The sequence below is a fragment of the Mytilus californianus genome, unplaced genomic scaffold (assembly GCF_021869535.1).
Source record: "Mytilus californianus isolate M0D057914Y unplaced genomic scaffold, xbMytCali1.0.p SCAF_13, whole genome shotgun sequence".
NCBI classification, from domain to species: domain Eukaryota; kingdom Metazoa; phylum Mollusca; class Bivalvia; order Mytilida; family Mytilidae; genus Mytilus; species Mytilus californianus.
In genome coordinates, this window is record NW_026262615.1 from 26,025,632 (window position 1) to 26,053,478 (window position 27,847).

A 27,847-nucleotide genomic window follows, 5' to 3' on the forward strand; every position below is an offset into this window, starting at 1 on the left:
TAGCCTGAGTATGTACTAGTAAACGTAAGGGATTTACTAAATAGGGGATGAAACTTTAATCATTCTAGTAATGGAGCCTGAAGCTCAAGTAGACAAGAGAGCTGTCACTTATTAACCAAGTTTGGAGGGTGCCCATCACATAATTTGTTGCTTAAAAATACATTGAATTGTGATTGTCACAGGAAGCGTCTCAATATTTATAAAACAATGTTTCTATGTCATAGCCATAGGTCAGTATTTCTATGTCATAGCAATACGTCAGTATTTCTATGTCATAGCCATAGGTCAGTATTTCTATGTCATAGCCATAGGTCAGTATTTCTATGTCATAGTCATAGGTCAGTATTTTGAGCTCTTTGAATTGAGATATTCCTTGCTGTACCACAAATTAAATGCTATAATGTTTTATTGTAGTATAGCCTTAGAGTGCAGTTATTAGAATGAATATTTTAAAATTGTATTTAAATTGTGGAGTTATTTCCCTTACTATGAGTTTCCACCTAAATACAGCTTGCACTTGTGAGAGGAAATAATCAATTACAGTTTAATACACAAAAGATCTGCTATGTAAGGTCTTATACTGTACCAATTTAATGATTCAAAAGAAAAAAGACTATAATACTGAATGAAAAGTTTGCTGGTTTTATATAAAAAGATGAAGATGTGGTATGATTGCAACCAGACAACTCTCCACAAGAGACACAGAAATTTACAACTATAGGTCACCATACAGCCTTCAACAATGAGTAAAACCCATACCACATAGTCAGCTATAAAAGGCCCCCAAATGACAAATGTTAAACAATTCAAACAAGAAAACTAACAGCCTGATTTATGTACAAAATAATGAACGAAAAAAAGATATGATATACAACAACAAACGACAACCACTGAATTACAGGCTCCTGACTTGGGTAAAGAACATACAGAATGTGGCTAGGTATGTTTGTCTCATAAAATGTGTATAGCTGTTTTCTCAGGAACTACAAATCAGAGCTTTCTAACATATGGTATCAAGCTTCATGTGAGCATGGTATGCTGTGTGGGATGCATTCAGATACAGATTCACAAGAACTTCTTGTTTACTGAATACTGGTACATTCTTGCACATTATGGCCATTTATAAAGTTGTATGCATTTTTCCAGGGACCTAAAAATCATTTAAGGGATTGCCATTGTACTTGATTGTCAATTTAAGTGATTTTTTTTTGCTTTCATTTAAAATTTCAAGATTTCAATATTCTAAAAAAGGAAACATCATATCAGGACTTAAAATGAATAAAACTGCTGATATGAACTCATGATGTCCTATTCTAATATCAGTGTCTGTTTCACAAAAGAATTCATCCATTCATTAACACAAATTCCTTAAGACTTTTTCTAAAGAAAAACGATCAAAAGACCAACAACAGTATACATAACACAACATAAAAAACAAAAGACTGAGCAACATGAACTCCACCAAAAACCTGGGATGATCTCAGGTGCTCTAGATCCTGCTCTACATCTGGCAACCTTCGTGTTGCTCATGTAAGCACTAACCCAGTGATAGTCTGATTCTGTAGGTGACATTCAAGGAAAATAGGAAGTGATTGTGATCAAGACCATTGGAACATATCCCTCATCCAAATAGATAAATTGCATAATGCTCAACTGACTTGTGATGCGTCTTTAAAATTTTAGAAGGAATGATTTCAACTTTACCTCTTGGAACTCTTGGTTTAAAAGCTACTTTGTAAGATACAATCCTCTGTCAAGGAAATCATGATTGGAGATGCAAGCTGTGGAATATCATATATCAACAGTTGATATATATACTCAATATTCAGGCTTTGCTGAAATGTTGCTACCGGTACATAGAAATGGAAAATTCTATTGGGAAGCTGACATCATCTCTTTTGTCGAACAATTTTGTTCTCAAACTGTATCTGTTGTATCCTTTATTTCAAGTTTAATGGGTAGATGGTTCAACATAGTCACCAAACTTTTAATTATTTAGTGAGTGGACATCATATATATAGTGTAACGTGAAGTTAAAGGATAGTGCTAGCTTCTTGTCATTCTTCTTAAGAATCTCCTGTATGAAGTCAGTAAAGGAACATTGAATGGCCAAGTAGAGGAGCACAGTAGTAAATTGTTGAATCATTTTAACTAATTATAGTGAATTATATTTAAGTGAAAATTCAATATATGAAGCATGTATTTAATTATTACTCTTTATCCATTTACACAAGATAATTCAACTACTGTGGATTCATTTGTTTTCGTGGGTACCAATTTTCGTGGATTAAGGAAAACTTACATGTTGGAAGATGTTTAATTTCATGGTTTTGCCGAAGTTTGCATACAAGCATATAATAATAATACAGTGGAGTCCCCGGTGTCCGCCCGGCCGGTGATATCGCGCATTAGCTGATTTCCTAATATCAACACAGTAACACAAATAAAATTGTTCTAGTTATTGTTTTAACCTTGCGAAGGAATAAAAAAGAATAAAACTGATAAGTTCAAGAGTTAATTAATAACTGCAATCCCGTGATTTACAATATTTGGCCAATAAAATCAATAATTGAATAATTTAAAGAAAAATCATCATCAGATAAAATTTGTTTTATTTCAGAAAAATTTATATCAGATGGAAATTATTTTTGCTGTGCATCCTTGGCATTGTGTTTGGTTCAAATTCAGCTATATTTCGTAGTGTCAAATCTTTCCTGTATTCAAAATAAGCTATTTTTTGGAAAGCATGCACAAAATCACCGGACATCGGAGGAACCATCAGAACAGGGGTTTCCCTAATTTTGGACACACATTACACCAAATCTTGAGGGTGAAACCATACAAACAGAAGATTTTATGAAATAAAAGTATGTTATGAATGTGATCACACACTATTATTCAATTATTGATTTTATCAGTTGAATGAAGTGAAGTCATAAGTCTTAGGTGCGCGTATACACCAGACTGCACCGTAATAATAATAGTAATAATAATAATGAATTCTTTATTTAAAGAGGGTAAACACAGTTAGTTACAATTACTAATCTTCCCTGAGGCTGTCATATACAATACAAGTAGAAAATAATAATAAGAGAAAAGAAAATGCTTCGCCTAGCGCATCCTGATATGACTGCAGAGGTCGAACCCTGAACAGTTGGTGCAAGCTTGGACACAATATTCAAGCTTGATACTGTCTGAATTTGGATTGTGATCAAATTTTTGACATAATATAGGTTTCTGACACAAAATAAATGTGGTGAAAGATCTTTAAAATTGGAAATGGGTTGAAATATTTGTATTAATTTTTAATTGTAGATTTCTTGCTATTGCGCAATACTGTGATACTGTACAATACTGTGATATTGTGCAATATTGTGCTACTGCCCAATACTGTGATATTGCGCAATACTGTGCAATTGAAGATTTCTTTCTATTGCGCAATACTGTGCAATTGGATATTTCTTGCTATTGCGCAATACTATGCAATTGAAGATTTCTTGCTATTGCGCAGTATTGTGCTATTGCGCAATACTGTGCAGTTGGATATTTCTTGCTATTGTGCAATACTGCTTATAGGAAAGTTGTCATTCCTTAATTGAACATTTATTTTCGTGGTTCACCTATATCCACGAAATGCACAAAAAATTTGTTTCCCACGAATAATAATGAATCCACAGTAACTGGCATCCTTTATATTGTTCACTGCAACAGAACGATTTCACATTTCTTGCTTATACTACAGGTAACTGTAAGGTAACATTAAATGTAAATACTGGATCATTGCCACATGATTCTATTTTTGAGATATTGATGAATTTTATGGTTCCAGTTTAACACTTATTTAATTTTTTAATTCTCCATTTAGAGTGCCCACTAACATGTTTAACCCCGCCACATTCTGTATGTGCCTGTCCCAAGTCGTTAGCCTGTAATTCAGTGGTTGTTGTTTGTTGCTGTATATCATAATTGTATTTAGTAAATTGTTTTTGTCTCCCTGCAATGAAAGTCACAGTATGCAAGACATAGCTGTATTACTATTTGGCGGCAGCGGTGCAAACTATTTGTATAAAGTTTTATATTTCAGAAGGTAGAAGACCTGAATGCTTTGTACCTTGTATGCAGATATTGTATGTTACTAAGTTTTTCGTCTGTCATATGTCCACTGACCTTGACCTTATTTTCATTTTTAAGTCACTGCTTTAAAAAAAAAAAATTGTCATGGGAATTTCTCACTTATGAGTAATAGGATAACTATATTTGGTTCATGAGTTCCTTGCAACGTTTACATATCCGTCAGACAGGGTTTACCTGACCTCGACCTCATTTCCCGTATCAGTGATCAAGGTTAAAGTTACATGATTAGGTCAAATACTATAAGCAGCAGGTCAGCTATATATTGTGTAAGTAATGATTCTAGGAGGAACATCTCAGTCTCAGTCTTCCAGGTTTCATCTGGCCCTGACCTCATTTTCATGGTTCATTGGTCAATGTTAAGTTTTTGTGTTTTAGTCTGTTTCTCAAGTACTATAAGCAATTAGTCAATTATATGTGGTGTATGGAATGATTGTAAGGTGTACATGTCAGTCTTGCCATTATTATCTGACCTTGACCTCATTTTCATGGTTCATTGGTCAATCATCAATGTTAAATTTTTGTGTTTTGGTCTGTTTTTAAAAAAAACTAATAGTAATAGATCAGCTATATATGATGTATGGAATAATTGTAAGGTGTATATGTCTGTCTGGCAGGTATCATCTGACCTTGACCTAATTTTAATGGATAATTTGTCAATGCTCAGTTTTTGTATTTTCATCTGTTTTTCAATTTCCATCATCAATAGATCAACTATATTTGGTGTATAGAATAATTGTAAGGTGAACATGTCTTTTTGATAGAATTTATATGACCTTGATCTCATTGTCATGGATCTTTGAAAATGTTAAGTTTATGTGATACTTGTAGTAAAACCTTTATCTCTAAGACTTTCCACATGAAATTAATGGTCAGTTAAGCAGGTGAGACATTTCAGTGTGTGCACTTTTGTTTACGTAAATCAGATCGTCAGTTTTCTTGTTTGAATTGTTTTACATTTGTAAATTGGGGTCTTTTATAGCTGACTAAGCAGTATGGGTTTTGCTCATTGTTGAAGGACATAGGTTGACCTTTAATTGTTAATATGGTCTCTGGTTGAGAGGTTGTCCCATTGGCAATTATACCACATCTTCTTATTTTTTATATGTAGAGTTTGTCTTAAAAATATTTGTATCAATTGAAGATTGATTTGATTTAATTGAACAATCCCTTACAATTATTCAGTGTTATATTGCAACCACTTTGAATTGGGGTAACCCGGAGAGTGAATCATACTTCAAGGAGCCTCCTTCGAAAAGTTATTATTAGCTGCCTCTTACATGCTTTGTGTTATTTCAAGGAAAACTTGAATTCCATTTGGTATAAATTTATTCTTGTTTACAAAATTTTATATTATAAGTACTAGGAATTGTATCACATATTTATGAAATAGTTGCTTGAAAGTCTTGTGTGATCTCTACTACTACTACAACTTTCAAAAAAAGAAAAAAAAAACACATTTTTTTATTGTCATCTTTATTTGTGGTAACTTAAATTAATACAAATATTGTTTGCCTAATTATTAATCTTAGGAGAGACAAGACAGTCTAAATATTAACCTCAGGAAAGGCGAGACAGTCTAAATGCAGCGCTGGTTACGTTATACTTATCATTCTGGGCAATCTGACAAAACAATGTTTTTGCTAAATCTCTCAGACCTAGCATCTGATAAGCTATTCCCAGAGTAATCCACATTTTGTAATCTGCTTTTTCTTTTGAACTGTTGTGTTTCAAAATTGTTTGTAACAACTGTGAAATACAAAACCAACATGATGCATAGTCCTGCAGATGGAAATAACAGAGAAAATGAAGGAAATGTGCAAATGTTACGGGTTCAAAGTTCTTAGGGTGTTCCATCACATCAAACTTAAGTTCTGTTGGAATGACTGATGATTTTGCTGTAAATATGACCTTAATGATTGTTTTTGTCTTTAAAATTGATATAAGTTTTTCTTGTGTCATCAATGTTAGATCATATTTCTGCTTAGCACTAAATGTAATCTTTGAAAATGAAAGTTGACCGATTAAAATTTTTTCATCAGTAAATTTTGACAAAGTGTAGTTTATTATGGATATTGATGCGAAATAATTTTTATGAACATAGAAGAAAGAGGCCAATTTCAGCCACCCTGATACTGCATCTGAATGTAATCCAACTAACAACTGACTGAGATCATGTTTGTAGTTTTTGTATTGTTGTTTATTGTTTGGGTTATATATTTGAGGTAGTGCATTAGGCATTATTTGATTTGCATATGAAAAATTAAAAGAAAAGATACTTTTAGATAATCCAATTTTACAATGATGCAGCAAAGTGTGAAGGATATGTAACACATTTTTAAAAGGTGGTTGAAAGGGGAAATAAAATTCTGCAATTTCTTTCATTAATCTTGTGTTTTTACAAACTGATCTAGTAATATCACTTGAAAATCTTTTGTAGTCATGCAAAGTCTCAGATGATGAGAAAATATTGATACCTATTTGATATGAATTCTTAAGGATATTGATTAATGTGTATCTGTTTTTACTGTTAAACCTTAAATAGAACAAGTTATTGTCAGGAATGAAGTAATGTAGTAATGTTGAATATTCTATACAGTATAACAACCTTTGTAGACAGGCCATGAAACAGGGAATGATATTGTCTGGTCTCCACACTGATGTTTCTGTTTCTTCTGAAATCCAAAACATTAGTGTTTTCAGAAAATATGAACACAATAAACCTTTAACATCTTCATGTCTATCTACTATTTCTTTCAATAATATTTTAAGCAAAGCATAGCATAGTACCTGAGTATGACTAAAAGAATATATTAATATCTTTTCTGCTACAGAAAAGGATATTCGCCATTGAAGATTCTCATTTACAGATCCCTTGTAGCCGATAGGAACAAATAAAACACCACATGAAGTTATTTTGGTGATAAGTTCAGGTGGTGGCCATGTTGAACGTGGTCTTGAGATCCATGGTCGAGCTTGAAATATCCACTGATCACATTTAAGGCAGACTGCCATATCAAACTGACTATTATTATTTGATAAACAAGGACCATGAATAGTACTTAAAACGGGACACTGGTACTGCTTTGCAAGGTATAATAGCTGCATTTTGTAAAGTTCACTTGAAAGTAGATAATTTCCATTATGTTGAAAAAACATTTGTTTGAAAGGTTGTGGTAAATTATCATAATTGTCAAGTAGACGTAGATATGTAAAACATGGCTGTGATTCTTTTGTATCCATAGCTAACTGAAACAAACACTTCTGGTCCTTGACAGCATTTTTCCCTGATTCATATACTATATAATAGGGGTCAATGTGCATCACATCAAAATCACTTCCATTTAGATCTAGTCCCTCACCTCTGCTTCCACTGCTTATTTGAATATCATTAGAACCAAAATCATGACTTATAAATAAAAGTCGTCTAACTCTCACTACTTCCTCTGATCCAATCTTCTGACATAAATATTCATAAAATTGTAAGGATTCTGTTTTATTTTCAGACATTTTCTTAAATTTTGTTTTTACTTCTAAATGCTTCAATGTTGTCTTAATAATATCTAGATTAAGTCTCTTTAATCTTATATTGGTGTTTGAATGGTACTGTAATATTGTTTGGACTCCGTCTTTATTCTTGTAATGGTTTCTGGTTGATGATTCTGCAATATTTTTGTTCTTATAATGTGTTTCTGATGGTACTGAACTATAGATGTGACATTCTCTTTAAAGTTCTTGTCATGGTTTCTGGATGGTTTCAGTATTATTATCCAGTAAGTCTCTTTTTATCTTTGACTGGTTTCTAGATGGTACTGTATTATGGTCTAGACACCTATCTTTGTTGTGTTTCTTGGATGGTTCTGTATTGTTTTCTAGACAGACTCTTTGATCTTGTAATAATTTCTTGTTGGTACTCTATCATTGATTAGACAAACTCTTTATCCATGCATGTAATGGTTCATGATGTTTTCTTCTGATTTTCCTTTAAAATAGAGACAAAATAGGTTACTTAATCTACAGGTATTGTTTGAGGTTCAAACAGTTGTCTATATTAAAGAAAAGGAATTGTGTAGCCAAACTTGAGGTGGCAGTTTTTGGTTTATGAACTTAATTTATGGAGCACTGTACACTTGATTGACACATCTTTTTTTATTTATTTTCAAAATACCTATTCGCCACCACTCCCTTAGCCCATCATTACCAGACTAGTATATCAACAGTATAATACCTAATAACAGCTTATTTCTTCAATTTTTATTAAATTGTATATCAAAATATCCACTGAATCTGTCACAGATATTAGTGTAAGGGAAATAACTCAACTATAATGGTAACACAGATCAATTGAAGTTAATCAGGTTCCTTTAGAAATATTTCAAACTTTTCATTGTTGCATATTTGATTGATAATTGTATTTTTTTTTTTCATAGAATAATATTTTTAGAATTGTTTGAAATGAGGAAATTTTTATCAAATTTATACTTTAGTTGAAGTGAAGGAGGTTCTACTTGCAGGGATTTACGAAACTTTGTCATTAAGTACAAATGTAGTGATTTAGTTTCCTCTTACATAAGTATGAAATGGGAAAAATTTTTCATTGTGGAAACAGGAAGACAATACACTTTTGTTTCAGTAACACATCTTCAATATAATTATCAGTAGTCAGCGCTTCTGTACTGACATGATTTATAACATACTTTTATAAAATTCTTACCTGATAAAGTTAGATATAATTAAAAACTATTAGATTCCAACTAACTCATGCGAAGTCGACCTTAGATGGATTTGGCTATCCCTCTATGGTCTCTTGATACTAAAGCTCCTAACGACTGTTTAGTATTTATCGTCCCTTGTTTTCATTCAAATACCCTCATTTCCCGTGGCAGTCTAAATTTCTCTGACCTTAATCCCGGACGCCTCTATTACAGAACCTACCTATTGTATTAATTGTTAATTTGTTCTCGTCCTGAATATGCATGAAATATTTGCCACTGGACGTTAAGCAACCAACAATCAATCAATCAATTGTTTTCATTTTTTTTGGGTAGGGGGCCAGTTTCCTGATATGCTCAATTGGTCATAAGAAACATGAAATATTTAACTTAAAAATAGGGGGAAGTGTATGATTGACAATATGAAAACTATCCACCAGAGATCATTTCATTTGATATTTAGTACCTAAGTTAATAAGGGGATTCAATAATCACATAAATAAATATATATATATATATATGATAGAATGTTTGCTATGTAATATGAGCATAATTATGATGATTGATTTTTGTTATTATAAAAATGAGAAGATGAGGTTTGATTGCCAATGAGATTATTAGTAAGGATATCTGTAATATTAGATAAATATTAGATATACAGAGATAATCTGTATGCCCCCACCCTAGGCAAAGGGAGGATTAAGTGTAAACCCTTGACTGTCCGTCGGTCCAATTTTTGTTTCCGCACTCTAAATTTAGTTTGCCTCATGCAAATGATATGAAACTGATACACATTGCTAAGAATCACAAAAAGCAGAGTTGTGAGTAATTTGTAGCTCTAGAGTTATGCCCCTTTTTAACTTGGAAAATTCTAAATTTGAGAGGGGCATTTGTGTCATCAGATACATTCTTCTTTTATTTTCTTTCTGTTTTGAATACATGATTTCTATTAGAAATTAATGTTCCATTAATGTTTATAAATTTTGGCCTTATAACTTAGGCTCAAAGTTTGCACCCCCTTTCCATCCTCCCCTCTACCTGTCAAAAATAGAAGAAATTGAGAGTTCCTGACCATAAAGGTACTTTTTAAATATAATATTCCACAGCAGTATTACTTTTTAAAATCTTTCATTTCAAAGACTATACTTTTTTCCTTCTTTTTAGAAACAAATATTGTTTTTCAGAAGAGTGAAATTAAGTAAGCCGGAGTAGCTGACCCATTGGAGCACCTGCGTCCCCATCTAATTTTGGAGGATGTCTGTAATGCACAATCTTATGGTTTCTGTATGTACTTTTAATTTTTTTTTGTGAGGGGAGGGGGGGGGGATGGGGTACTATTGTTATTGTTCTGCTTGTTGATTTTCTTTGACCATAGTCTTTATTTCTTGAACTTGAATGCGGTTTTTGTTTTGCCCTCTAGTTTTGTGCAATCATAATATTACTGTAAATTCAGAAATTATTGCGATGTTTTTATTATTGCGAAAAATGCGACAGTATTATAATCGCAATAATTTAAACTCGCATTTTGAAATTTTTTATATGAATTGAACAGGTTTTTCTCAATATCGCAAAAATTAAAATCGCATTTAAGTCTAAAAAGACAAAATCGCAATAATAAATGCACGCAAAAATTTCTGAATTTACAGTAAGTATATATAGCAATATACTCTGAATTTCTGCTGAAATATTTTTTTGGCAATGGGTCTTCTCATTTGAATTTGTGAAAAAAAACCTGTTTAAATCAAATACTTTGATTTTATTTGAAGAGGTATTGCAATTATGACTATTTTTAAAAAGACCTTACTTTGATAAATTTTCATGTTAAACATTTTTTAATTTTTTATCAAAACAGGTGTTCATAGATTAACATAATTAAACCTTGCTATAATTATAGAATAGAAACACAAGATTTAATGAAGTTTTCATGGATCCATCCTACATTTCTGAACTTAAATAATACTGCAGTTCACATCACACCAGTCTATCACTGTTATTATCCTTATCATAGGACACAGACATATTGAATTATTATATTTAAACAAACTTAGAAAGGTCTAATTTTATCATTGTATCCACATCAAGTCAGCCCTAATTTTTTATTTCTTTAAGCTCTGAATTTCATTTATAGTCTTTACCCATACCATGTTTACTTTACCTACCTTCTATTTAAACTGCAGTCATTCTTTTCATAGCACATTAACTACAGGATCTTCCTAAGTCTTAAAATGACTTGTGTAAGATAATTTCATGGTACATATGTATATATAGGCAGACAAACTCAGTTTCTATGAAGTACGTATAGTGTAAGATCAATGAAAAAATATCATAAGAAAAACCCACTGAAATTGATGAAAGATAATAAGAAAAAACCCACTGAGATTGATGAATAATAATACGAAAAAAACACCGAAATTAAAAGTAAGTTCCTATTTCCTTTTAGAATTTTTTGTATAAATTTTATTTCTATTTATGAAACATTCATATCCCAAAGCACTTAACAAGATCAAATGCTTATGCAATTTTTTGTATGCATAACATAGATCTTAGGGCTAAAAAATTACTGTGAATTTTCTATTTTTATTTCTCTTCTCTTCATTGATGGTCATTCACATATTTGACCCAAATGCACAAAGTTCAATTCAAATCAAACTGGTCAACTGGTTAGAATTTTTACCAATTTTGTTTTGGATTTATAAGAACCATAGGCAAGTCATCAATGTGAAAGGAAAGTGAAAAGATGAAAGCATAATAAAAATTCTTTTAAAAAGTAAAATAACAAAAATACCGAACTCCAAGGAAAATTCAAAACGGACAGTCCCTTATCAAATGGCAAAATCAAAAGCTCAAACACATCAAACGAATGGAAAACAACTGTCATATTTCTGACTTGGTACAGGCATTTTCTTATGTAGAAAATGGTGGATCTAAAATGAATTCCTTTTCTTCTGCATTGAAATGCCTGACTGTTGTACTGTGGTATCATGCCTGCCTTGAGGTTTGATCCCTGAACTTGTCAAACCAAGGTGCTGAAATTAAGTGATAACTGTATTGTATTTGAAGCTTTGTGGACGTCCATCAGTAGTTTTACTGTCACAAATTGAGTTTACCTGGCGATCAATTTACATATCAGCAATCAAACAACATAACCAAATTTTTGGTATCCAGACTAGAATTTAATTGATTGATTGATTGGTATTTAACGCCACTTTCAACACTATTATGCGTTTTCGTGGCAGTTAGTTTTTATGGTGGAGGAATCTAGAGAGAACCACCGACCTTTTGGTAGGAAAACCGACAATCCTAGTCAATAAAGATTGGAGTCGAGTGCACCGGCCCTGTGAGGGATTCGAATTCACAACCTCAGTGTTGACTGGCTAGTGATACAGTAGTTCAACTACTTAGACCACTCGGCCACCGAGGCCCCCTACTAGAATTTAATGATGCCCATCAAATGTTTATTACTTTTTATAGAAGTATCGAACCATAACTTTTTGAGAAGGGTATATGGTTATAAAAATAAGAAGATGTGATTTAATTGTAAACGAGATAACTCTCCACCAGGGACCAAATGACATAGAAGTTAAAAGCCATAGGTCATCGTATGTTCTTCAACAATGAGCAAAACTCATACTGCATAGTTAGCTATAAAGGCCTCGAAATAACAAATGTAAAACAATTCAAACGAGAAAACTAACGGCCTTATTTATGAACAAAATAATGAACAAAAAAAAACTAATGTGATAAACAGCAACAAATGACAACCACTGAATTACACGCTCCTGACTTTGGATAGGCACATACAGAATGTGGCAGGGTTGAACTAGTTTGCTGGCACCAAACCCTCCCCCTAAACTGGGACAGTAGTGTAACAACATAAGAACAAACTATAAAAATCAGTTGTAAAGGGCTTAAGTCATTAGATCGTTACAAAGCAGAAATACATCTGACAAAAACACAGACTGGATGTGGCAGGGTACTTATACATCCCCACAACAAAAAAGACACTAAGCACAGATCTGAAAGTACTAGCAGTTATTGACAGCTAGTTCAAAGCAAGGGTCCGGAAACGGTCATATTTGCAACTAATAAAAAAAATCATGCATCTAAGACTAAATATTCCTTTAATCCTCTAAAAAATTAACTGAATGAAAAGTGTTTCAAAAGTTTCCTGATGTTTGTCTGATAAGTCATGATGTCTACTTTGTAAGGAACATCAGTTCATATTAATGAATTATTTTGTCAGATGTTGATACTTTAAGTGATCTGTGGAAAATAAAATTGCATTGCTATTATTTGTCTGTTTGTCTTTTTATTTTTGGCCATGGCGTTGTCAGCTTGTTTTCGATTTATGAGTTTGACTGTCCCTCTGGTATCTTTTGTCCCTCTTTTAAAGAGCCTGGGTCACATTAAAGAATAAAATATTGAAAAAGAAAAAAATCTTCTGAAATGAGTCAATCTGGACCAAGTTATTTAGTTCCCCATTAGAGTCTACATTCATCTTTTTCATTTGTTTTAGAAAAGTTTTTATGTTAGTAGTACTTTTCTAAGAAGTCAGGCTACAAAACTAAAAATAAAAATTCAATAAAAGAAATTAACCAGGAAACTTTTTGAAGGAAGTTTTGACTTTAAATTTTTAATGCAACTTGATTTTAAGTGTTCACTTGTATTGTTCAGTTCATTCTAAAGTCTGACCCAATTGCAATTTGTTTCATTAAAACAAACTGTTAAACTGGTCTGAAAGTGTATCCAACTGCTGAAAAGAAACACAGTCAAATCGTCAGAGTGTAGGGTTAAAAAATAAAATATACTTACAATCATTAAGATATTTTTTAACAAATAACCTATTAAGATTTGAATTCCACTTCAAGGTTTAGTTATGAAAGTGTGGCTAAAAATTTCTATACTTAATTTTATTGTAAAGAGTCATTTGTAAGTCGAGATGTAACAGACCTTTTTTTTCAATTTTTTTATTGCTATAAAAATGTCCAAATTAAGTTTTCATAGTTTTTTTCTTTAAAAAGTCTTCTTTATTTATAAGAATCAGACATCAGTTTGAATAAAATGTGGTATATTCATTAAAATATATTTTAAGGGGATACCCAGCACGTATGACTAAAATAGATTTGGCTTGTTTAATTTTCATAAAGTTTCACTGTCTTATCTCCCTTTAAAACTTCATGAAAACATATTTTAGCTAAAAGTATATTTCACAAAGTATTTTAGATTTTGATATAATATGACAGTATTTATTTGATCACTTTGCACTTTGATAACTATAGACTGTACTTTTCTACAGCAGTTGGTTAAAATTTCTGACCAGTTTGAACAATTTGATGTTATAAAACATATTACATTTCTGTCAGAACTTCGATTACTTACAGTAGGTTGAGAGCAACACTTGCAGTGAGGAACAGTTTGTCACACTCTATATTGTAAAGATGTTTTATTTTCTATACTGGCCCTGGTATCAGCTTACACATGCAGGTCCTGGTGTAAGCCTGAGTTTCCACTTTCCAGCCTGAAGGCTTTATTTAATATGAGAGGATGAGAATCAATTGTTTTAAAAATGGAGACAGAGGCTCAAGAAGACAAACCTTAGCATGAAGTTTGGTTGGTATTTTGTCCATCCCATTATTTGTTGCATAAATAAACTTTGAACTGTGATAGTCACAGGAAGCGCCTAAACATTTATAGCAAAGAATATTTATATACGTCATAGCCATAGGTATGTTTGTTAGCTCATTAAATTGAGATATGCCTTGTTTCACCTCAGAAAAAGAGCCTTTATATTTTATTGTCAGGGAACCCAAGAGTGCAAAAATAAATTGTATTTAAATTGTTGAGTTATTTCCCTTACTATAAATTTCCACATTAAATCTTGCACTCATATGTGTGAGGCATTAATAAATTGCAGTTTACAATGAAGATCTTCTTTTTATAGTTTGAGGTTTACTGTTCCAATTTAACGTAAATTATGATGAGAGAAAAAAAAATAATGGAATTAAAAGTTCATATTTCTCAACTTTTTATACCCATGCTCTGAAAAGAAGGGTTTATCGGTTTATGTCTGCATATCTGTCTGTGTGTCTATCCCATGAAATTGTTGGTGCCTATTTCTTAGAAACTTTCTAATCAGAGCTTCCTAACATTTGATATCAAGCTTTATGTGAGCATGGTATGCTGTGTAATGTATTTTGAGATTCTATGCTCAACAACTGCAAATCAGGGCATCAATGCTATATTGTGTTGTGTGTTTTTTAAAAAATTGTCCATTTAAGAACCATATACCATGCATACTGTGGATTCATTTATTTTCGTGGATATTTGATTCTGTGGTTTTGCCTAATAAAATTGAGAATGGAAATGGGGAATGTGTCAAAGAGACAACAACCTGACCAAAGAGCAGAAAACATTGCCTAAGTCTACATAACTTTCACCCATATAATCCACAAATTGGTATACCGTGAATAATACTGAATCCAATGTTATATATATTTAATGAAATGTGACAAAAATTTTCCTATGTATAGTCATGTAATTTTTTCCTCAAGTTCCATAGCTGTTTATTTTACAGTCTCCATCCAGTGAATCTTAGTCTGAAAAGTCTGGCTGCTAGAAGTTACATAGAGGTTAAACAGCACTAGGATTGTTTAAATGAAAAGAAGAAAAAATTTGTAAACTGATTTAAACAAAAAGTCATGAATGATACTAATTTTAAGGCTTCTAAAGCTGCTAACCTTCTACGTTATGTGGTGCTGGTTGAGAGTTGTCTCATTGGCAATCCTGCCAGATCTTCTTATCTATTTATAACTGAGTACACTGTACATATGTATCATCTACACACTCCTCAGTCTCGAAAGAGATCATAGAGCAAATCTATAAACCAAAAAGTTGAAGGGCATTGTAAAATAAAAACTCCCAAGTTATGGCAAATCTTAACCAAGTCCATCTATCACTTGGAGTTGAAAACCAGAGTGTTTCAAATGATTTTTACTTTTCTATAAGCTGTTTATTCCCAGAAAATGACCTTGAAGGCTGTACGGTGACCTTTAGTTGTTAACCTGTACCTCATTTGTTCTCTGGTGGAGGGAATTGTCTCATTGGTAGTCAAACCACATCTTCTTATTTTTATATTGTTAATAATACTTCATGTAAAAAGCACAGGGGAACTGACTGTTACACTGGGTTGGTGATAAAGCCAGTTTTGTATGTCCTAATTTGAAAGAGATGTATTGAATAGTGTACTGTGGATTCATGGGATACCAATTTTTGTCGATTTCTTTTGGTAAAGGTGAACCACGAAATGAAATGTTCAACGAAGTACAAATTATTAAAGCTTAGGTATGCAGACTGCCATTAACACCATGACATCAAATACATTTGTATCCATGAAAGTACACTGATTCCTTAATTCAAGAAAATTAATATCCACAAAAAAAATTAAAGAATCCACAGTATTATATAACTGATGATAAAATTCAATTGGCATGATAACTTGATTATTTTAATTTAACTGCAAGCTCTTTTTGATCATTTTTAAGCTGGGGGCAAAAAAAAAAATTCAGCAAAATTTTGTTTAAAACTCTGAAAGATAGATTCAATCACTCAAATACATTTAATAACAGAAACAACTTAGACATGGTGACCATAGATACAGCCTGCTGAGTCCAGTCCTTTTTTACAGCAAGCCCATTTATACACAACGTGCACAAGTTTCCCATTTACATCATATTGTTCAGTAATTTCACGACCTTTTGGGTGATAGCGACAAGACTTGCTGGAATTTTCTTTTGGTTTGAATAGTTTCTGACATCTCAAACACTGAGCCACTCCCATTTTAGAATTCCCATTTTTATTCGAATAAATATGCGCTTGTAGCCTTGTTTTTAGTGCTGAAGATTCGTCAATTGGATTTGGATATCCTTGCAACCAGTCACCTTCAATATAAGTTCTCTGCCTAGAGCTCAATGGTGCCGTACAGTGTTTGATGGTTCTTCCTGGGCTCTTAGGAACTTCACTCTTCACTTCATTTAAATGAAAGTTTGTCCCTGTGTGGGCTTCATTGTATTTTTTCACAACTTCTTGTAATTTATGCAAGTGCATTTTAACATTATCCAGTTCGGAAGTCAGCCATTTTATCTCATTAACTCTTTCTGTTAGTTGTTTTTGAATTGATTCTTTCTCCCAGTGAGCTTTGGCAATAGCATTTTTCAAATATTCAATATCTCTGTCAGAATATTTAAGCAGTTTATCCTGTGGCTCCGTCTCATCCATTTCGTCTATGATTCCCGCCATTTGCTTCAGGTTTATAATCCTGTATTTCAGTGTATCCAGCATGTCGTCTACCGATGCATTCTCTTCTGCAATGCTGTTGTCCATTTTTAGATTAGCGTGACTTATTTTTCGCTTATTGAAATGTAACATATCCATCAAATTTTGTAACGAAACTTGATTTGCCAGTGTTTCTTTGTGTTGACGCTCAATCTCGTTCATTGCGGCATCTGTTTTGTCTTTCCAGTGATTGCGTTCAGCTTGAAGCATTTTACACAAAGACGTTTCTATGTGGTCAGGGGAAACCATGCCATTTTTGCCGAATTTTAGTAATTTTGTAACAGTGTGAATAATATCGTCATCAATAGTAGTCTCCTCATCTTTGTCATCAGAGGACAATGATTGGTCCATAGCATCCTGCTCCAAATGAATGGATAATTTTCTTGTTTTCCTTTCCTCAGTCATAATTATGTAATTTCTTTTTATCGGTATTTTGAAGTCTTATCTGAAAGTAGATGAAAGTACAACTTTATAATTCTTATAAATCAAATCAAATCAAATTATTTTATTGGTGTAAATTCCAATACGGGAATGATACCAGCTGACATTTACAAAAAATAAATACAAAAATAGACAAAAATAAACAAAAACAAATATACAGAGACATATTTTCTCAATGATAAGAGACACATATTTTATATCTACATGTACATTGCGTGGAGGTGTTATTCATACTATATTATTAATTCAAGCTATTACAATTAGCTTTAATACTACAACAGTTCTTAACAACATTATGTTTGCTTTAAATGAATGTTTGAATCATACATATCGCTTATTCCAGCTACACATACAGTACAAATGTCAGTATCATTACTTTTCAAGATGAAACTAAATTTATCTTGTTCAGACATATTAACAAAAGATGGAACTATATCACTTAAATTACAAAAGAGTATATATTTTCTTTTAAATTCCAACTCTTTTACATTTAATGAGGAAATGGAATTCATATATATATGATTTGCATATTAGGGAATACTTTTACATGATTGGTCAAGAGGGCTTCCGGTAGTGGCTCTTGAAGTTATTTATTTTTTGATAGACGACATTGACGAAACTACTTTTTGTAATTAATGTAAACAAGATGGCAGCGATAATAACACAAACCGGCTCTACGTTAAAAATATTTATTTTCACTTTGCGTTTATCGATAAATTAAATAATAAACACAAAACCATTCATTTGAATGATAATAAGATATTTTTGTAGTTTATTTTTTATTAGATAGCAAATTTCATGGAGTACATATTTTTTTGTTAACCAAAAAATATATTCATGTGCCAGGCCAATTCTATGAAACAAATATACAATTTACATCTAATAGAGGTACGAGTGGGGAAATTAAATTCCTTATCTCCAATTGTAAAGATTTATAAGGATTAAACGCCTTTTTAAGCGAATTTATTGGTGTATAAACTGGACCAAGTAACTCACAAACATATCTGGTTAAAAAAGAGTCCTCAGAACAATAAATCTGACCTCATATTGTAAATTTTGAGTAATGATTCAGGAATGTTTGTAGGTGACTGTTTATTTTGTGTTCATTTGAGTTAAATGATCAATGATGACTTTGTGTCTCTCTAAATGATTTATTGGTAACTTTTAATGTGGGAAGTGGGACATGATAATCTGACGCTTGTTGGTGAGAGAAAAAACCTCAATGTCATAAAGCTGTAATATCACAATCCCCACTGTGATACCAAATGCACATGAACAATAAGCTGTTAATTTTTATAGTCCATTTAAGGGACGTATTATGGTGTACCGTCCTCTGTCTGTCTGTCCGTCCGTCGTAACATGTCAGACAATAACTCAAAAACACTTTAATTTTCATAAAAGAGTATCATGTTCTCATGGCGCTGCTCTTTATCAACTTCTGAGGTATTATAAACATGCGATTTTCGTAATAGTTAAACTAAAAATCTTCAAATTGGTAAACATTTGAATTTGAATTTAAGGAAACATAAATCAAATAAAAACCTACCATTAATTTATATGTACTGGTAGCTGCAAAATGGAAAAATAACATGGAATTTACCTTTTCAGATTTTCACTGGCATTTCTGTATAAACTGAGAACAAAACAAATATAGAGAAACCTAACACATAACATTTAAATTTTAATTAGCTACAATTTCAATTAATGACATAAAATTTGTCTCAAAAACAGATTGGTTATTATCAATATTTCAGTATTTTAATATGAATAATGCACATGTTTAGGTTATGTGACATTGATTTTATTGAACGGTAACCAACTGAGGAAATATTATACTGAAGATTTTTTTTGTTATTAAAAAAAATTTAAGGATCCCTATTAGAATGAACCAACAGATGAATAAATGAATTTATAGAAAGATGGACAAATGGATGATTGATAGCATTTGGTAATATTTCAGCCATTATCCTGGCCATTATATAATTCAAGGCTCAACATGAATATTTAAACCAGAGTTACTTGCTTTTTACATGAAGTATATGGAGAGCAAGATTTTTCATTGGTAATTGATAAATTTGAAGAAAAAAAACAATGAACATGTTGTATGTTCATATACATATTTTCTGTAAAAAAAAGGATATATTTAGGAATGGGATTATGGGGAAGATGTCAATCATGCAGTGAACCCTTTTCTCATAAAGAAATAACTTATGAAGTTTCATTTTTCTGATGGCAGACTGTTTGTATTCTGTTGAAATCTTTCTATGAATCTATATCTAAAGTTAGGCTGATAATAATGCTTGAAATATGGTGTCTATTTTTGAAGATAATAAGTTGAACTCTAGTTGAATTTCTTGTATTTTATTTTGTTGTTAGTTTACTGTCTCTATTGCTTTTATCCCCTGTATCTCATACTTGTAATACGATGTATTAGAATGGATTTGGTTCAGTTAATATAATTATTTTTTGTGATTGCTTGATGTTTGCCTTACGCCACATCAGCACAAAATGACTGTATCGAGGCAAGAGCTATTTCAAATGTTTTAACAAAAGGCAGTTTTAAGAATCGTACAAAAGGCTTTCAATAAACTAAAACTTCAGTTTAAAACAAAAATACTTATTTACAAATATTATCTTTTGTGAATGACTTACCATTATAAACCTTCATTTTATTTGTTAGTGTTACTTTATGTTTTAAATCAGCCGGGTGAATTAATTTTCAATCTTTTGTAATTCTGAAGGTGTAACTGGATAGTGTATATGTAATCTTTTAATCCTTTGTTTAAAAAGTCAACTAAACATTTCAAGTTTAATATTTACGAAACTATTGATTTGAGATTAATGTCTACTTGAAAAATATATAAAAAGTAAAAGACTAGTATTGTTGAACATAGTTATGATATAATAGAGGGTAGGAATGCCCTTTATCGTCAAACATCCCTTTTTCGCTATCTTTAGCATCAAATGAGCCTCATTTGTCAAATCTCATTCTGTCAGGTCAAATGCAGTAAAATATTAATAATTGTTAACATTATTTAAACAAATATTTTACCTTCATTTGTCATGTAGGATACCCAATTCCTACCCTCATAATACAATGAGGTGGATGATCTGGTTGTTCTACTAAATGACCAAATGGCATTAGAGGTCTTTTATAATCGCAAAAGACATTTGAAGTTTATATTATAGTTATAAAATTTGTTTTATAAACCAGTCACACATAAAAAGACAATGAACTATATTGGGATACACAAACTTTTATAGAGCTTGTCTTTGCTGTTTATGAAAATGTAACGATCCCTAGGACTGTGTGGCTCTGTGTTTGCAGGGTAAATGCTCTTTTAAAGGGGGACCCAGGACTTTGACTGAAATAGTTTTGGCTTGATTAATTTTCATAAAATTTTGACAAAATATTTACTTTGACCTGTGGACAAAAATATGAAAATTTCAAGAAATTTGAACCACACAATTTACAGGAATAATTTCATTGGATATATAGCAGTTTGACAAACACTAATTTTGATCAATTGAAAAACTTGATTTCTCTTTACTACTTTAATGTAATAAAAACTTTCCGCTGATATTTAGAGAGTTAAGTCCTGAAGGTGTTCTGTACCCCCTTAAACTAAGCTCTGTTTTTGTTCTTTTCATTCTAACAGAGAGGTGCAGCAAGTCGAAATTAAAAAAAAAAAATTAAAGGACAAACTCATACATGTGTAATAGGATATGAAGACAAAACTTTCTTAAATTGTTTATGACCACATCCAGAGAGAAATTTTGAAAATATTAATTTTCAGTTTTCTGTATTTTACTGATAAATGGACTTCATTTTATTACAGTGAATGTTTACAGACAGCTAGGGATTAATTTTTTTGACATGATAAATTTGTAAACCTTCATGGATTGTTATGAAACTTTGACAGAAGCTAATCTTCAAGACCAAGAAATAGCATCTAAAGTAAAAGTTTAATTTTTTTTTTTAAATTGTATTTTACTGATAAATGGACTCACTTTTTAAGTCAATATTACACTTTAACTCTGACAACAGCAATCGCAGACGAGACATAGGGTTCCTTAGAGCCTCTTATGAATTTTTGTGACAATTAAAGACTTTTAAATTTCCTTTGATCTTTCTGTATGATTTTACCATCTCACACTAACTTGAGTGACATGCTTTTTTCCCATTGGTGGAGAAAGATAATGTGTGACATCATTTATTTAGCCTACTCATTAAGATTCCCTACAAAAAAGCAATAAACAGATCTAGCTTATCAATGGTCTTTCAAACTCGAGGATGTTTCTCTGTTACATCTCAACCCAGAGCTGTCACCGTTCGATGTGATTGTAGTATTAGAAACCACCTCTTGTTTGAAGATCCACCAATAATCTATAAAAACCACAAATACTTTGCTTGTTGTTTGAAAACAGAAAAACCAGTACAAATTTTTTGCAATGGTTTTATTTTCACTGATTCAGCAAATGATATAAAATCGTAAAATAAATCACCTAACCTAAAATTGTAATTAAAAGTGTTCAAAATCAGGGACAAGAAAAACACAAAAAATAAACTTGACAAACTCAGTTTTAATCAGCCGTGAAAATTATCAAAATTAAACTCTGCAAAAAATGAAGTATTTTACTATATAAAAACCTTTAAAAAAAAAATCAAATTGAATACAATGCAAAATCTTCAGAAGAGAATAATGGAAATGTGATTAAGCTAAAATGGAAGTAAAGGAGTAGGCCCGGTAAGACCCATTTTTGCCCCAAAAATATAGCATTTTTACGAATTTGTTAAAAATGTAAACTGTTAGTTATTTATTGGAAATTAGAATACTGTTGTCCCATAAATATGGGCTGTTTTTTCTCTTTTACAATACAATGCACATGCATTAGGTACTAGCATCATTAATTCATGCAAAATTACCGAAATCTTCACAATTTTAGCTTTTGTGCTAATTTTTAGAAGGTTTTTGTCTAAAATGGAAGTGGCCGCACTTGTGTTCAGTCTTAATATTTAAATATATGTTGTATTTGATGATACTACATAACAAATTATATTAAGGTTGAAACTGAACACAAATGCTGCCACTTACATTATAGACAAAGACCATCTGAATAGTGACGTTTTATGGCAATATTTGATAGATTTTTCATATTTAAGCTTGAATTTGAGCATGTTTAATGACCAAATAAATGATGTAGACATGTAAGTTTTAAAAAATGTCAAACTTTCGTCAGATATACTTCAAAATTTAGGCCAAAATTAGCTCTTACGGCTTCTCCTTTCCGACCAATGAAGTAAAATATAAAGGAGAAATAATTCTTGTTAGTTATATATGCATCACTACTAGACAATTGTTTAATTTAGAACTATTAAATGACTGCTTTTGTATGTAATTTATGTTTTTAAAAGTCATCCAGTGTGAAATAAAAAAGAATTCCCTTAACTTGAATGAGAACTACTTAATATTTTTTAAAGGTTATACTCTTGGTCCTCAATGCTCTGCTTTATTTGGCTTTTTTATTTTTTTTTTATTTGAGCGTTGCTTATGAGTCTTTTGTAGACCAAACATGTGTGTCTGGTGTACAAAATTTTAATTTAAAAATAAGGAGATGTGGTATAATGATTACCAATGAGACAACTATCCACTAAAGTTCAAATAAAGTGGATGTAAGCAATTATATCTTTGATAAGTTTATTTATAAAGCAATGTAAGCATAGGATGTTTAAGTGCCAATCTATCTAAGAATCTAACAGTGGTGAAAATATGACAAACAAAAACCCACTCAAGTTGACATTATTTTATGTTCAAAATGTATAATGGTGCACGTATATAACATTTGTTAACTTGTCCTGTTCTGGTAATTCAAGATATAATTTGATTGAAATGCACTAGAAAGTAACAATTAAGGGGAGATAACTCCGTAATTTGCTATCATTTTAACCAAAATTTATCTAGAGATTTCTCGAATTACCAGACACACAGAAAAGAAAGACCTACCATTTCTAACTCAGGATGAGTGTAATTTCAAAATAGGATGGTTAGGTCGGTGGGTTTTTTTCGGCCATGTTTTGATTTTTTTCAAAATTGCCTGATTCTTACAAAGACTGGCACTTTAAAATTTATTCAATCTGTATGCAGCTTGAAGTTATACAAATTTTTAAATTTCTTCAACATTTAAGGAATGATTAAATTATGTATGCAAGTTATATAGACCCCCAATGAACTATTGAATACTTAAGTGTTATGATCTGTTTAATCTTTTGTTTGCAAATCAGTGGTTTTAATTCTAGAAATGAAAGTGATATTTAATTATGAAATAAACCGTCAGAAAAATTTGCATTGTATTAAAGGATTAACCTATGAACTCTATTATAGATTGTTAATTCATACAAGTGCAGTGACTGGCTAAATCTTTATACAATTCAGTAATAAGTAACAAACCCCTTTATTCTTTGGTTACAGGTTATACAAATAAAGGAGTGCATATCTTATCCAGATTATTTGGGCTTCATAAATGTTTAAAGATCAAGTGTCTATGGCATGTTTGAATGGAAATCAGAATTAAAGTTTATATTAACATCTTACCATATAAAATTTTGGCATTAAATAGGTTATAAAAAAATAAGAAGATGTGGTATGATTGCCAATGAGACAACTCTCCACCAGAGTCCATGTGAAGTTAACTATAGGTCACTGTATGGCCTTCAACAATGAGCAAAACCCATACTAAATAGTAAGCCATAAAAAGCCCTAATATTACAAAGGTAAATATAAAACAATTCAAACGAGAAAACCATTAGTGTTTCTTCTGTTCATATTAATTGTTAATGTTTATTAATATAAAAATAAGGATATGTGGTATGGTTGCCAATGAGACAATTATCACCCAGAGACCAAATGACAAAGAGGTAAGCAACTATAGGTCATCCTGTAGCCTTCAACAATGAACAAAACCCATATTGTGTTAAAGAAGCTATATGATACCCAACATGACATAATTAGAAATAAGAAGATGTGGTATGATCGAGTGCCAATGAGACAACTCTCCATCCAAGCCACAAAGTATGAAAAGTAAACAATTATAGGTCAGTTAAAGTATGGCCTTCAACACAGAGCCTTGGCTCACATCGAACAGCAAGCTATTAAGGGCCCAAAAATGACTAGTGTAAAATAATTCAAAGAGGAAGTTTACTTTAAGTTTCAAATCAAAGGAACCCAAAGTCAAGGAAAATTTATACTTAAATAGTGTCTGTGCTTGTAAAATTTTTAAGAATTATGTAAGATGGAACTGAAGCATTTCTTATATCTATTTTGATTGTTATAATTATAGTTCATTAGTTTGTTTAAATTAAGATTCTGTTCAAAGGAGAAACAGAGAATCCATACATTCTTTCTGCTTACATTTTAAACAATGATGGATTGATTTCCCTGAAAAAAATTGTCTCCTTAGTAAAATTTTATATGTAAATGATATAAAAGTAAGAAGATGTGGTATAATTGCCAATGAGACAAATAACTGTTACTCATCGAGTCTGACACCAAATGACGTAGAAAGAAAGCAGCTATAGGTCATCATAGGTTATTCAACGTCAAGAGCAAAACCAATACCATACAATAAAAATCACTCTGAATCCACTTTATACAAGCATAAATAGGCTTGAAAAGTGACTCGTATATCAGTCATTCCCAAAGTCGCAGGACATAAGGCAAAGACAAGGAAAAATTGGTTTGGTCCAGTTAAGATTGCTGGACCTACTGACCAGTAAAATTTTGATTTTGTCCAAATCATTTGTTTAAAAGTCCTGTAAAAAAGAGTCTGATCCAGTTAAAAGGAATTTGTTTTACTGGACCAAATGTCCAGTTGATTTCTCAAAGTCTTGAGAACCACTGCACATTACCCAACAGACATCTTCTTCAATGCACATATGTAGTGTCATCCAAATCTAGCAAATAATTCAACTCAAATTCAATAGAAACCAAGTGTGCTGAAAGTGGTGTTAAACACTAACACCAAATGAATCTTTTCCATTTAATTGATCAAGACATCGTCACAAAGATTGGTAAATAGGAATAATACTTACCTTGTATTAAGATGATTCAATGTCTGATTCCTCTAAGTGTTGCTTAGCACTTTCATCAATAGTAAGAACTGTTTGGTTTAAACATCTCAAAAACATATTCAAAAAAATTATCTCCGCTAGTTTGTATCTCGGCTTTAGTACACAGTTTCTTCTTGAGATAAACAATGTCTTGTTAATACATTGATGTAATGTATAACATGTATTTATACACTCGTCGGCTCCAGATAAAACAATTAACGATGGTTATCTTCAAAAACAAAACACTTTAAGTCTTTTATTTTTGTGTCGGTATCATTATATACTTTGGGAATAGTTGTTAGTAGTCTATTTTTTCAAAATATCTATACTTTTTGCCAAATTAGCGTGCATATTTTAACATTTAAAGTCCACAATATTCAATATTTTTCGGTCTTTAGAATATATCTGACTGTGAGATTGTAAAAATTTAAACAATAAGTAATCTTTGACGGTTGATTGGATCTTATTGTTCCAATTTAAATCTGACATGTTATTTAATATTATCCCTAATTATTGAGTCTTATTAGAGTTGGGATCGCTAGACTTTTATAGATATTTATATGTTATAATTTTAGATTTGACAAATTTGAACTTTATTATATTTTTTGAAAATCTAAACAGAAGATAATATTGTATAGAATATAAGGTCCTCACTCTAAACTAAAATTAAACTTTAAGCAAATAGTATGTTAATATAATTGTTTTGAAAAAATAACAATTAAAACATTGAATTTAATCCCTTACAATAAAGTTTTTTTAAAAGCTATACAATAACTAACATTCCAGTTACACCATGCAAAGTTGTCAATGTATGTCTTTTGTGTTGATGGGTTACTGTCTCACAGTAAGATATACTTTACATCCCGTTTGATGTATTTACATAAAAAAGGGGATACATATAACATCCCCTTTTATGTATTTACATAAAAAAGAGAATACATATAGCATCCCCTTTAATGTATTTACATAAAAAAGAGAATACATATAACATCCCCTTTAATGTATTTTCATAAAAAAGAGAATACATATAACATCCCCTTTAATGTATTTACATAAAAAAGAGAATACATATAACATCCCCTTTAATGTATTTACATAAAAAAGGGAATACATATAACATCCCCTTTAATGTATTTACATAAAAAAGAGAATACATATAACATCCCCTTTAATGTATTTATATAAAAAAGAGAATACATATAACATCCCCTTTAATGTATTTACATAAAAAAGGGAATACATATAACATCCCCTTTAATGTATTTACATAAAAAAGAGAATACATATAACATCCCCTCTAATGTATTTACATAAAAAAGGGAATACATATAACATCCCCTTTAATGTATTTACATAAAAAAGGGAATACATATAACATCCCCTTTAATGTATTTACATAAAAAAGAGAATACATATAACATCCCCTTTAATGTATTTACATAAAAAAGAGAATACATATATTCAATCTTAGCCGTAGTGATTCCCAATTTGTTTCCATGAATGAAAGAATTGATAACTATATTTAATGATGAAAAAAATTGTAATGTCCAGTCATAATAAATTTGCTTCTCATATCTTATGCTATTTAAATTTGTGGCAATGGGTTTCCATAATAAGAAGATTATCCCTATTTTGAATCAGAGATCCGAGTAGATCTATAGCAAAATTTAAGGTAAAAAGCTTTTGGTGGTCACATAAAGCTTTGCCTCTTGCATTTCCTATTCATATATGTAAAAAGGATGATGATGACGGGAGTCTGTTTAACACAGTGTGTCAAATAAATTCATTTTTAGGACGAGAACAGTTGTTTATGTGATGTGTTATGAACCCAGCTTTGTGGTCCTATATCCATTGATTGCTGAGGAAATGTTTTTGTTTGTGCATTGGTAGTTACAAGTTAACAGTTCACTTGAAGACATGTCATCCTATCTTTTATTCAGCCACAGTGTACAAAAGTAGATGTTGATTGATATCCCCTATCTTTGATTCTGCCAGGGTGTACAAAAGTAAATGTGGATTGATATCCCCTATCTTTGATACTGCCAGGGTGTACAAAAGTAGATGTGGGTTGATATTCACTATCTTTGATTAGGCAGGGTGTACAAAAGTAGATGTGGTTTGATAT

At 31.3% G+C, this 27,847-nt stretch overlaps 2 protein-coding genes across 5 annotated transcripts in view; one reads left to right on the forward strand and one right to left on the reverse strand.

The window, feature by feature from the left end:
• The window catches only part of LOC127723904 (coiled-coil domain-containing protein 73-like), a 183,558-nt gene that overhangs the window by 103,850 nt on the left and 51,861 nt on the right, over positions 1–27,847 (forward strand). The gene's annotated exons all lie outside the window — the stretch shown is intronic.
• LOC127723436 (uncharacterized) lies at positions 16,440–26,130 on the reverse strand. Of its 4 annotated transcripts, none has more exons than XM_052230062.1 (2): positions 25,705–26,130; positions 16,440–17,619 (listed from the first exon to the last, which is right to left on the reverse strand). In XM_052230062.1, exon 2 carries the CDS (start codon positions 17,577–17,579, stop codon positions 16,476–16,478), a length of 1,104 nt encoding a protein of 367 aa, XP_052086022.1. In that variant the 5' UTR covers positions 17,580–17,619; positions 25,705–26,130; the 3' UTR covers positions 16,440–16,475. The 4 variants fall into 4 exon arrangements, with proteins under 4 accessions (XP_052086022.1, XP_052086023.1, XP_052086024.1 ...); XM_052230063.1 differs by lacking the exon at positions 25,705–26,130 and adding an exon at positions 20,268–20,343; XM_052230064.1 differs by lacking the exon at positions 25,705–26,130 and adding an exon at positions 19,216–19,240.

Excerpts from the sequence above, each read along its gene's own strand:
- LOC127723436 (XM_052230062.1), bottom strand. The coding sequence starts at position 17,579 with ATGACTGAGGAAAGGAAAACAAGAAAATTATCCATTCATTTGGAGCAG.